The sequence below is a fragment of the Nilaparvata lugens genome, chromosome 5 (genome assembly GCF_014356525.2).
Source record: "Nilaparvata lugens isolate BPH chromosome 5, ASM1435652v1, whole genome shotgun sequence".
Taxonomy (NCBI): domain Eukaryota; kingdom Metazoa; phylum Arthropoda; class Insecta; order Hemiptera; family Delphacidae; genus Nilaparvata; species Nilaparvata lugens.
In genome coordinates, this window is record NC_052508.1 from 32,620,895 (window position 1) to 32,634,226 (window position 13,332).

Below are 13,332 nucleotides of genomic sequence, written 5' to 3' on the forward strand. Positions count from 1 at the left end.
AAAGGGCGAGTAATGGGACTTTATTAAACAACAAACTTTAGCATTATATTAAACTTGTAAAATTTTATTAAATGAATTTAACTAATTTAAATTTGGACCAATAACAAAAATAATCTATATCGGTTCATTGCACAATCTAAAAATTCAAGATGACTGCATGTAAGATTTTGCTAACTGCTTATTTGGATTCTAACTGTTCACGAAGGTAGCGTGGACTTTACTCATTTCTCAATTACAAATTTATGATACTAGGGATTCGGTCATTCAAAGGTTTTTAGCATGAGCTAGAAAATATAATGGCACTAACAATCGATCAATTTATAAATTCTTTACTATTTAGAAATTTTCACTACACTGATTACTCCCGGATAACTTACTAATTTAAACAAACATTGACATATTCACTTCAAATAATTAATAAACTCCTTCAACTTAACTCACGGCGAAAAATAATACATATTAACAAACTTAAACAGCAAACAAATTCAACACACACGTTAATTTTGAGCCCTCGAGGCCCGAGGCTACCTCTGGATTTTAAATGTGAATTCGGCCGCGGCTTGATTGGAACTGAACTATTCCACGCAAATTATGTTCCCCTTCCACCAACGAGACAACGGTTCACTTGGAGACGAGCATAATTCCGTGGGAAAGGAAAATAATGCAAGTTTGAAATATTCCCAAATACTCGTGTATTTTCCATCGCTAACGGAAATACAGTTCCGTGAGAATACCTCAACCCTGCATAAAATTGGAGTCTTCCCCGACGCAAGTTAGCAAAATCTTAATGTAAGAAAATATTTTTTAACAGAAAAATAAATTTCTCACGATAAAAATTTACATTCAGCTACAAGATCACTAAAGTCTCATTGTTGAAGTCCTAATCCTACTCCAGAGCGAAGCTCGGTCCCCCAATATTGTTCACTATAATTTCTGAAATACTTAAAGGGTGCTTGGTGTTTACCCTGAGACCTATCAACTTCCTCGCTAAATATTTCTATTATTTGGGAGTGATGATCTGATATATATATATATATATATATATATATATATATATATATATATATGTTTTTACAACCTCAGCCTTATAAAAATCTTCATTCAAATCGGTTGCAATATTAGCAATAATAATTTTAAAATATAAAAATAAAAGACAGATTGTGATATTTCTCTAGTAAAGCTGCGAATACATAAACTTAAATTATGAGATATTACCTAGCATGCCTCTGAGTAAACAGCTCTCATTTGTCACCTCGGCTGTGTTTGTTTATATTAAAATCCCTTAATACCATTTTATTCCTGTTAATGGGTAGGGTTGACAGTATCTTATCTAAGTTTTCTATGAATGGCTTCACCTCACAAAAAGGTGATCTATACAAGGACAATAAATAATTATTTTCATCTTAATTGATAACAAACAAACTTCAAGAACCTTTTCTTTGCAAAAATCATCCAGCAAATGGGAGTTTATAACATTAAATACAATGTTTCTATCATTTTTGAAAAATATTGATACGCCACCTCCTCTATATGACTCTCTACAGAAATATGTAGGTAATCAAACTGTAACCACTTATATTGACAAGATTAATTCCAGAAGATTCAAGTTCATGTTTTGACAAACACAAGATATCTGGCTTCATTTCATCTAATTCTAAAAGTTTATTTTTCAAGTGTTGTATGTTCAGGTGCATGTTTCTATTTTTTTTCTTGCAACCTGAATCTTTTCCATTTATCAGTTGAAAGCCTTTGTCCTGTGAATACATTTTGATACATCACATATTGAAGTTGGATTCTCATTAGTCTTCCTACCGAATGATTGCTCAAAAGGTGAGAAATCTATCATAGAAAAAACATTGTTATCATCACTGTGTTGACGTAATGGAATAGGCTGTTTAGAAGATTCTACCCAACTCAACATTTATATACTAATGATTGTTGGGGTTTCAACTATTTATAAAATTTGTTAATCCTTTGTAAAATTTGGTAAACTCCGACAATCATTTGTCAACACCCTGTATACTAATAAATGATACAAAAGAGTACCGTACCTACATTGAATAATCAATAATTGATTGGTCCGAGTCGAGCCAAGCGGGGTCCGCGTGCGCCCTAATGCAGGATTTAGTCAAATTTGTCAACGTCATGGCAACTGCTATCACAAGTAGTATTATTAATTACGCGTATGTTACAGACAGACAATAGACAGACGTTAACGGAAGCGAGTTGATATAGTAGAACTAATAAAAATGAAATATGTGTATTATTCAGCTGGAATCATGTATCGGCACTTATCGGATAGTCTGTGTGATAACTCCCAAATAGTATCAGCATTTTTAAATGAATGAAAAAATTACAGAAATAGCATGCAATTAATTCCAGCTGACTAAATAATAAATCACAACAAATTTTTTTCTTATGCAATTTAAATGTAATTTTTTTCAATTTTATTTTTACATCCTGAAAAATCTGGTGTCACACTCACACAACTTTCCTTGCCGTTATGAAAATTGATCACCTGACGCTAGTGTTCACGTGCATCTCAAGTCTACTATTCTAAGATCTGAGCCAGCTGGTGACAGGACTAAAACGCTGGATACATACGAGGTCTGCTATCTCTTCATAGTGAATGATTTAATAGAATCAACAGTAGCCAACAGTTTGCAATTGAATAATCACATTTTCTCGAATTTCGAGCTTATTTCCATTTTTAGGTGAAAATGTTACTGGTGATTAATTGTAGAGATTTCCATGCTCAATCCTTTCCACTTGATTTTTTTTGTTTAAATTGTATCTGAAGACTGATAATTGGGAATCTAAAATCAAACTTTGCATAGATGGGACGGAGCTCCTGAAATTTTTACAGATATGGGACTTATGGCAGTTGATAGAGCTTATCAATGACTATTATAGGTATAAATTTGATCAAAATCGTTGGAGCCGTTTTCGAGAAAACCGCGAAAAACCCTGTTTTTGACAACATTTTTGCCATTTTAGCCGCCATCATGAATTGCATTTGATTAAAATTGTTCGTGTCGGATACTTATAGTGTAAGGACCTTAAGTTCCAAATTCCAGGTCATTCCGTTGATTGGGAGACAAGATATCGTGTACACAGATGCACATACACTCATACACACACACACATACTGACCAATACCCAAAAAACACTTTTTTGGACTCAGGGGACCTTGAAACGTATAAAAATTTAGAAATTGGGGTAGCTTATTTTTTTGGAAAGCAATACTTTCCTTACCTATGGTAATAGGGCAAGGAAAGTAAAAGGACGGAGTGAGTCAATTTTGTTGTCCAACGAACTTGACCTGTAAAAAGGTTCGAAGAAAACGTGTTCAAAATTTGAAGTTGATTGATCAATTCTTTCTAAAGTTTTTGTAGAAAAAAAAACAGACGGACAACAACTTCGGCCTTGCATGAGTCAAAAGTGAGAACTTGCTAACGTTCGTTCAATAAGCATTTTCAATACACCAACCCTAACAGCCATTAGCCGTTTTCACAACGATATCTTGCTGACACGACAGAACAGAATTCACTCTTTACACTGATGGACAGTATTAAAGGAGACTTTACTCACAATTTAACACTGAACAAAAAAAAATTGTCTTGGCAACTGCTATCACAAGTAGTATTATTAATTACGCGTATGTTACAGACAGACAATAGACAGACGTTAATGGAAGAAGTGGAGGAGATTGCGCGAGATCTACTGTTCACAGAGCTACTAGTGTAAAAGTATTACCAGGTTTATATGAGTACGCCTATCACTAGCTTCAATATTGCTCACCTAGCATAATCAGAAGAGTTGGACTATAATCTTAATAAATGCTTCTCCTACAAGTGTGTATTTCTCAACTTGTCCTTGTACTTGCCTGTCAACAGCTCACTTGATAAAGAGTTAGAAATAATCGAGGATGATATCAAGCATTCAACACTTTTATTTTCTATTAATAAGCTGATTACATAATATACAAAGATAAACAATAATACTCTCTAAATTATTTACAAATATAACTAAAGTCCATGTTTACAAGATAGAACTTAGCTATCTTCATCATCATCATTCAACAACTCAGCTTCAAGTGCAGTTCCTTCAATCTCAATTCTTCTCAGCAACGCGGCTTGAATTCGATCTATTTCTTGTTTGTTAGTTATATAAGCATAGCGACACTGTAACCTGGAACATAACAATAAAATAAAAATCAGCCAACATGTTTAAGCTATTCATTTTCTTTACAATACAATAAATTAGAAATGCAATAATTATTTTCAGATATTGCCTACAAAGACTGTAATTGAATTGATTTTTTTAATTTCCATAGAATAATACGAGTACAACATATACAAGTGGGACCATTAGAAATTAATGTAAGTTTTGACAATAAAATATATTTTTGTACACTAAGCACCTTCACCATTTTTAAAGCAATAAAACACCAATATTTTTTATCATATTGTTGTAAATGTGCTTTTGTAACTAACACTTTATTCACTAGTAGTTCTGTGAACAGTAGACCTCACGCAGTATTTCATCTACAAGTACCTGATTGAAACTATAGACCTTATGGAAATACAGCAATAGACTGGCTTCTACACACATCTGTGTAATCACTTGTCAGCTGATTTATGATGAATAATTCTATAGTCTGGTTTTTACTCTAATATTGGCGTATGAAGGAGGCTCCTTTTTCCTTTTTTATTATCCTTAAAATGCAAAATTTCCAAAACCTTGTATATACGTCGACGCGCAATTAAAAAAGGAACATACCTGTCAAATTTCATGAAAATCTATTACCGCGTTTCGCCGTAAATGCGCAACATATAAACATTTAAACATTCAAACATTTAAACATTCAAACATTTAAACATTAAGAAAAATGCCAAACCGTCGACTTGAATCTTAGACCTCACTTCGCCACCCCTAGGCTGGCGGCTGTCAGTATTGTCGGCTTCTAGGGGCAGCTGAAAACATGCTCTGTGCTGTGAGGTCCGCCGCCACAGTCGGGACATATATCACGCATACCATCAGTGATTCTGGACATGTAACTGTCCAGAATCACAGAGCAGCCCAATCTCAGTTGAGCAAGGATGGTGCGGGTTCTTTTGGGCAGGCTTTTCTCGTCAGCATTTATTTGGGGTGGTTACCCCCCACCGGATTAAGCCTCAGTCTGCTAATGCTTCATCGACCGTCTTTTTGTGTATGGACTTGATCCCCTCCTTGTACCTTGTGCTATTGATGGATGGTCTTGGTTCCAGCCACCCAATTTCACAGATCAGATCATCTACTGATCTTCTTATATGTCTTGGGGTGTCCAGATTCATAGTGGGCCTTGTCCACAAAACATAAATTTCGAGTTAGGCATTTAACTGTGCTCTATGCTCTATACAATACTATATATATAATGCACCAATATATAGTGACTGGACTATCAGCCGTAACAAATACAACATTATTTTTACAGAACCAGACACGGATTTTGAATCTGTAGCATGAGGCCTTCACCTTAGGACAGGTGTAATGTTGCGAAAAAATCCTGTACCATTGAAAATCGCAATTAAAATCTAGTAGTTGTTTCAAAATGGGGTTGTCCTCAACTGTTTTGCAACTAACTGAATCTAGTCAATCTGTTCGTTTCGCAGCAAAATGAACTTTGCCCAACCAAAGTAGGGTGGCTGACTTGTGGTGTCGAATCAAAATTGATTCTTATCCATAAGATAAGATATCTTTTATTGCCAATAAACATATACAATGCAGTATTAGGCAAAAGTCACAATACAAACAATACAATAAAAGTAACAAAATCATAACACTGGCAGAAGTAACAATACAATAGAAACAACATCTGAACCAACCGAACACAGTCATAGGAAAAGAAAAAAAATTGACTAGAACACTCGACACTGTACCACAAGTGTAACAATTATCTCAATATTGCTTATTTTATGAACAAGACACATACAAACTCTAATCTGCTAGACATTAATAACAATATCAGATTCAAGAAACTCTTGTACTATATATAAGGACCTGGATGTAACCCACTTGCTAACTACCATCTTGAAACGACCAACTGGAAGCGCTCTAATTTCTAGCGGCAACCTGTTGAATAATTTTTTTTGCTGGAAATAATGGCTTTTGTAAGTTTTCCTCAGTCGAACGTGAGGCACTGTTAAATTCTCCCTATTCCTAGTTTTGAAATGGTGTGTATTCGACTGGATATCAAAACCGGAAATTTTTTGTCTCACCTGTAACAGATTCTGATAAATAAAAAGAGCCGGTAGGGTCATAATATTCAGCTGTCTAAAAGCATCTCTGCAGGAATCCCCAACACCAAGGTTACTTATGATTCGTATTGCTTTTTTCTGCCACAAAAATGCCCTGATGCTATGGCTTGAGTTCTCCCAAAGGTAAACACCATATGGCAGAATAGAATGGAACAATCCAAAATACGTGGCTTTCAAAACTTGATGGATAATGCAGAATTAATTAATTTACGGAGCAAAAACGTAACTCTAGCCAGTCTTTTACATAATTCCGTGATATGCACATGCCAATCAAGCTTTGAATCCAATTGCATACCCAATAACTTAACAGAGGTGACACCAACATCTGCTAATACTTTATTATTGAGTGAAAAGAATATTTCTTCTGTCTTGCTCTCATTAATGCACAAGTCGTTTGAAGTGAACCATTGCTTTGCATCAACATAGGATTGGTTCATCATATTCCGTACATCTCTCCTACTTACATTGGAATTTATCAGAGTGTCTGCATAGAAAACAGGTTAAGTGTGAACATTGGACTGAAGGTCATTCATAAAAACCAGGAGCAGAAACGGTCCAAGTACGGAGCCTTGAGGAACACCTGCTAGTACTTCCTTGATTGAGAATTTTCCCAGGTGTCAGCGACCACAACTTTCTGTTTCCTATTAATTAGGTATGATTGGAGAAGTATAAGTTCATTATTTTTAACACCATAGAAGTTCAACTTATCCAAAATTTTTTCATGGTGGATGCTCTAAAAAGCCCGGCTCAAATCTATCAATTTCGCACCAGTTGCTAATTTCTTTTCAAAGCCTTTCAGTATTTCATTTACTACAGATTCAATCGCCATCACTGTGGAATGCTTTGATCTAAACCCATATTGATGGCAATACAATAAACCCCTTCGATGTAAAATACTCATAAAGCTGAATCAATATACACATTTCTATGATTTTGCTTACAATAGGAACTATGGCAATGGGTCTATAGCACTCTGGTTTACTGTGGTCCCCCTTTTCAAAAACAGGGATTATCTTCGTCAATTTCAGAGCGTCTGGGAAACCCCCAGTTACAAAAATCAGGTTAATTAAATGAGTAAGAGGAAGCAGTATTGCATCAATAATGTGCTCATACAATAATAGATCATTCACATCTTAAGTACGTGATGAACTCAACTGCATAGCAATTGTCCTAACTGTGGAAGAATATATCTGTCCTAAATGAAAATTGGCTTTCCGCTTACTATGTTCCCATACAAACTTTTCAAGTAGCTCAAGATGACTGGGTACACCATCACCTTCCCCATTATTTGTCTAAATGCTTGAGTTTATGAAATAACTGTAAAAAACCTCTGCAGAAATATAAATTTTCTTTGGTGTTCTCTTACACGGCTCACTCTTGACAATATTCTATGCCACTCTACACTTATTTCTAGAGTCCTCAATTAACACATCATTCGCCTCTATTTTTGCCTTTGTTATTGCAGAGGCATACAATTTCTTTATTTCAATTTTATTACAATTTCAATATTTTTTTTAAATTCTTCTTATCCTCCTCCCTACTTGTCGATTTCCACCTATTATGATATAATAATAATACAGCTCTCATATCATCAAGATCCTGATTAAACCATCTATTTTTCTTAAACTTACCAGCATTCACCGGTCTAGAAACAATTGGACATTTCTCATTGGAAACTGACAGCCCACATTTCAAGAATTGATTGAAAGCCAGGTTAACATCAATTGTAGGCCTACTGAGTAGAAAAGACCAGTCAATATTCAACAGACTAGGACTACAATTCCTTAATCTTGTTTCTGCTACCAATCTGGATTTTACTATTTTCCTACTACCCTTACTATTAAATTCCTTATGATCTAACTTTAATGTAAGCCAAATACCGACATGATCTGTTAATAAATTCTGCTCGAGCAATGTATAGTAAAAGCGTATAGTAAGCAAAGTATAGTAAAAGCACATAAGTCCTGCTCGAGTATATTGGAGTAAACGCATTATTTGTACTTACCAGTAGCCAATAGTGACGGCGAGGTAAGTTGTTGCGCCAAATCGATAGCTTTGCGGAATTTTACTGGTAAACATGAAATACCCCAGACCTCCAAACAGGCCAGATGTCAAGCCGTACAGGAAACTGTTTCGAAAACATGGAATTTTCGATACGTCTCGACCAAAGAACATCAACGGCTGAAAAATTGTTATAAATTATAAATACTCATTACCCAGTAAGATTGGTTCCGTAGTTATTTACAAAAGAGGAAAATTGCAACATTTTCTTCAAGTACGGTCTATCAGTATATTATGAATACCTTACCGTAAGCTGAATGTTGACTTTATGCCTTGGAATTACAGAAATGACTTAATTAAAAATCAATTTTTATAAAACAATTTAGAAATTTGTTTACGATGTAACCTAATATTTGTGTGGATGAATTAGGTTTAAAATTTAAATTTCAAAAATTCTACATCGAAAATAATAGATTTATTTAGATTGCCTAAACCCATAGAGGCAAGTTAAGCTGGATTCCAACATATAAATATCAGCGAACGTATCCGGCATAGTGAAAATTCCCATTCCTCAGCCCGTCTGAACGAATATGTATAGTCCCATTTGGAATTATGGCAATAATTTTTTCACGGTACTGATATTTTCACCTATTTTTTTCACTCATACTGATATATGGGAATCCGCCTTCATGAGCATACTAATCATTGGTACCGTAGGCTATATAAGTTACAGAAAGGTACAACTTTCTGCGGATTCTATCATCCATGTTTAAAACAATCTTTAACACTAACAAACCCCAAAATATCCTCTGATTGATTAATAATGAAGTGCAAATAAGGCAATTGAAAGAAATTATGAAAGGACATTCTCAATGGAAAAGCTATCACATTCACTTTCACCGAAGGTATCAACCGGTTATCGGCCGACAGAGATATCCTGACGTTAAAATAAAAGCATCGCTCCTATATATTCTTGATGGGGGACATTGCTCCATCATAAGGATATTATTAACATGATGTTAGTTTGAGGTTGGGTAGCACGGAAGCATTTAACATTTGTGTTGTGTTTCAGTAGCAAGTATGTCTGTCTATAAGCTTCAAGGAGCTAGTAGAATAGTTATGAGCTTATGGAACAGGGGCTGTCTGGCCAGGTCGGCTGGTCGGGTATCCCCGAGGGCCCCGAGGCCAAGGGGCCCCCAAAATGTAAGGCCTGCTTTTGCAAATTCACTTGGACTTTGAATGTTTTTCCTAGTAACAATAATCCAGGCAATGAATGCTCAAATAAAGGTATAGAGGGAAAAGTTTAGAATACAATTTTCAACTCCACGGCTCTTTCAAGGATAGTAAAAGGATTGACATATCCTCACCCCTACCCCCTGTGCTAAAGTGGTGGGGTGGTTTGAAAGTACCATTTTTCCATGCTTCGCATATATTACGGAAACTATGCATTCTATGAACATTTGTATTCTGTGCAAAATTGAAGTATACAAAATTACCAACAAGAATGTGCTAATTACAAGATTGTAGAGCATTAAATTATCTTTTATTTCATGAATAATTCGACTATTTCACGTATTCCCATACGACTGTTGCAGCAGTTTTAGTTTTGAATGTCTTTGTTTGGTAAGGAGTTTAGAAACACCCCATGTGTTTAGTTCCGGAGACTTTCCAATAGGTACTCAATATGAATGTTCATACTGAAGCACACTGCCAATTTATGACGACAAAATAGTGTGATATTTGAGAAAAGTCACTTGTTGTAAATCTTGAGATTTGACACTCAAAACTAAAACTGCTGCAACAGTTGTATGGGAATACGTGAAATAGTCGAATTATTTATGAAATGAAAGATAATTTATTGCTCTACAATCTTGTAACTAGAACATTCTTGTTTCATCAATTGTTGAATAGTTGAGACTTGAAAGAGTGGAAAAATGGAAGAAAAACTGGTTTTTCGAAAATGCATCACTTTAGAACATAAATATCTTGAAAAGTATAGGATTTATCGAAAACCTCTCCTAAACAAAACTTGTATGAAATCTATTAAGCTTCATTTTGTATATAGTTGATTATGTCAATAGAACACATCGTTTTCAAGATATAACCATGTAAGTAATAAGTGGAAAAATCAACTTTCAAACCACCCTCATTCCTTCAGCACATGATGTAGGGGTTAGGAATTTTTATATGTTCACATGTACTTTGTTATAATTCACATGAGAATTTTTTATATCGGAAGTAGTAGTAAATTAATACCTAGTAGCCTAAAATTGAGAAGCAGAATTCCATACATGATTCAACAGTTCTCTGCAGTGTCTGGCTACCGTACATCATAAATCATCAGAGGTCTAGTGATTTATTTACATTTCTCTATTCCTTAATTCTTTCCTTTACCTTTTTACCACCCAAACCTATAGATAAAAATCACTCTGACTTACAGCATAGATCATCAACCAGGGTAAGTTTTAATAATAGAGTTTTTCATTGCATCATAAATGGATTCATTAGTATTTTTCTGCCAGAATATATTGACTATTAAATAAATTAAAATTACAGTCCACTTAATCAGAAATTTGTATTACTATCTACATTGATAAAAGACGATCTGGCAATGTTTTGGAACTATAAAAGGATAGCGCTATCCGCTTTGTGAAATGATAAACAAGGATAGCAACACCAATTTTCACCAAATACTTTCATTATAATGTGGACTTCACTGTAGGAAGATGATAAAAATATGATAGAAAGATGATACATGTTACAAGAATAATAGACAAGGATAGCAACACCAATGTTCACCAAATACTGCCATTATAACGTGCACCTCCCTACATGAGGTGTCACCTCACTGTTTGTATCAGCTGATAATGTTCACATTACATGTGTGAAGAAGCCTGGAGCGTGAAATACAGCCACAGCTTTTCCATTACAATCGAATCTTATTGCTTTGAAACGAACGAATTTTCTTCATGATTGGCAATTCTGCCGAGTTGATGGGATAAGCTTAGATTTTGCGTTGAGGGTACAAAGGTGTGTGACTAAGATATAAAGACTACGAAGAAACTGGGAAGGGAGACTGTAATCATACTAAAGCGAGGTCCACGCTATAATGACAGGGGAAAAAATAGGAGAACAACGTTGCCATCCTCACTGACTTGTCAATGCCTTCTATAGAAGGTAGTATTTTAATACAGGTTTATTAATGTAATATTAACTAATCATTCTCGTTTTAAATAATCAATTTTATTTTATTACGCAGAAGATTATATTTTTCAATAATTTAATAATTAAGATGGAATATTTTGTTAACCAATTATTAATTCCACATTGCCAAAAGAGAATGGAAAATAGGAATTTTTTTGCTTGTATAATGTTAATAGCCAAATCCGGCTAAAGTGCTGTAGAATAGACACTCTGGGCTATTTGTCTCAAAGCCTAGCTTTGGTACAGAAATTGTGTTAGTGACGGTAAGTGTAGAGGATCCAACAATGTCGGACGGTTCAGAGCATTTCATGTGAATACAGAATAATGGTTAAAATGAAATGATATTATCATCCAATGATAATAAACTCTATAATCTAGTTTATAGACTGGTAAAAACAAGAATTAATTTCTAAGAGTATTATTTACCTTCTCCTCGTAATATCCACCAGCATCATCATCAGCCATTGCAAGGAATTTAACAAAAAAAATTAAAATAAATACTAATTAATTAATAATAATGCAGTACTATGCTATTAGCAAGATACACGTTAGCATTAGCAACTTTGCAAGCAATAATATTGGAGCATTGAATCATAACATAACCTAAAACCTAACATTGACAGTGAACTCTATACTAACTGGAACGGGCAGTCCAATGCTAAGCTACTGCCAAAAGTGTGTAAAACGGAGTGAGTGAGACAGGCCTACCGTGTGGGATTCCCTTCTCTCTCGTACTCATACATTTAAGCAGGTTGTTGCAACTCTTGAGTACGATTTTTTATGTTTAAAGTTGAAAAACGGATTTGAATGAGTATTAGGGCTATCAGTATTAGATCACAACCTTTTCTTTTAAATATTGTAATGTATTTGTCGTAAAATGCGTAGAATTGAATAAAAATACGACCGAGAAATGGTGATCTATTGTGTTGCATTAGGATGCAAGAATGGGCATGTTAAAGGAAATGAAATACCATTTCACATGTAAGTCAAACATTTTTAGTCTGTTAATTAATTTGAAGAAACCTTTTTGTTTTACATTCATTTCCAATACTTTTTTCTATATTGATCAGTTTATTTGACCAAAAATAAAACAACAAATTTGGTTATATTCCTAGTATACGGTGATAGTTTCTATGCTAATTATAAATTAAGGCCTACTTTATAGCATCTAAAATAAAGAAACATAGTTGAAGAACAAATTAATCCTTATTCAAAAAAGAATAAATGCAAATGATTACCGTAATAATTCTGTGTTATCATCATGAGATGACATAATTTATTTTAGGTACCTACCTACTTTTATTTTGAAAAATATGATATTGATATTGCAGCTGAATTGTGATTAATTTTTGAGACCTTTCCGTTTCAAATGAATAATTGTTCAATTTACAATATTATAATAATTATTTAGCATATTTTACTGTTTGCTTATCATATAATCATAATTATAATAAAATTAATAATATGAATGTTTCTTCATAGATTTCTTTGCATCATTTCTGAAACTCCCACACATACATGATTTGAAATGTTATCAGAATACCTAGTATATGCTATCATCACATATTCAATGATCCTTCTTTATTGAATTATCATGAGTCCACATAATTCATTTTATTTACCTACTTTTATTTTTAAAAATATGAGATTGTTATCAGCTGAATTGTAATTAATTTCAAATTGTTCATTTCACTCTGGTAATTATGTAGCATATTTTACTGTTTGCTTATCATAGTTATATAATATAATAAAATGTTTCCTCGTTATTTGCTTCATTTCTGAAACTCCCACTCTTACATGATTTGAAATTACATCAATGCATACCTAC

The 13,332-nt window shown here is 34.0% G+C and overlaps 1 protein-coding gene across 1 annotated transcript; it reads right to left on the reverse strand.

The window, feature by feature from the left end:
- Positions 1 to 3,932: 3,932 nt before the first annotated feature.
- Positions 3,933 to 12,180, reverse strand: LOC111057153 (cytochrome c oxidase assembly protein COX20, mitochondrial). Its single transcript, XM_039428193.1, has 3 exons — positions 11,931 to 12,180; positions 8,305 to 8,480; positions 3,933 to 4,191 (listed from the first exon to the last, which is right to left on the reverse strand). Exons 1-3 carry the CDS (start codon positions 11,967 to 11,969, stop codon positions 4,056 to 4,058), a joined length of 351 nt encoding a protein of 116 aa, XP_039284127.1. The 5' UTR covers positions 11,970 to 12,180; the 3' UTR covers positions 3,933 to 4,055.
- Between the last annotated feature and the right edge of the window lie 1,152 nt (positions 12,181 to 13,332).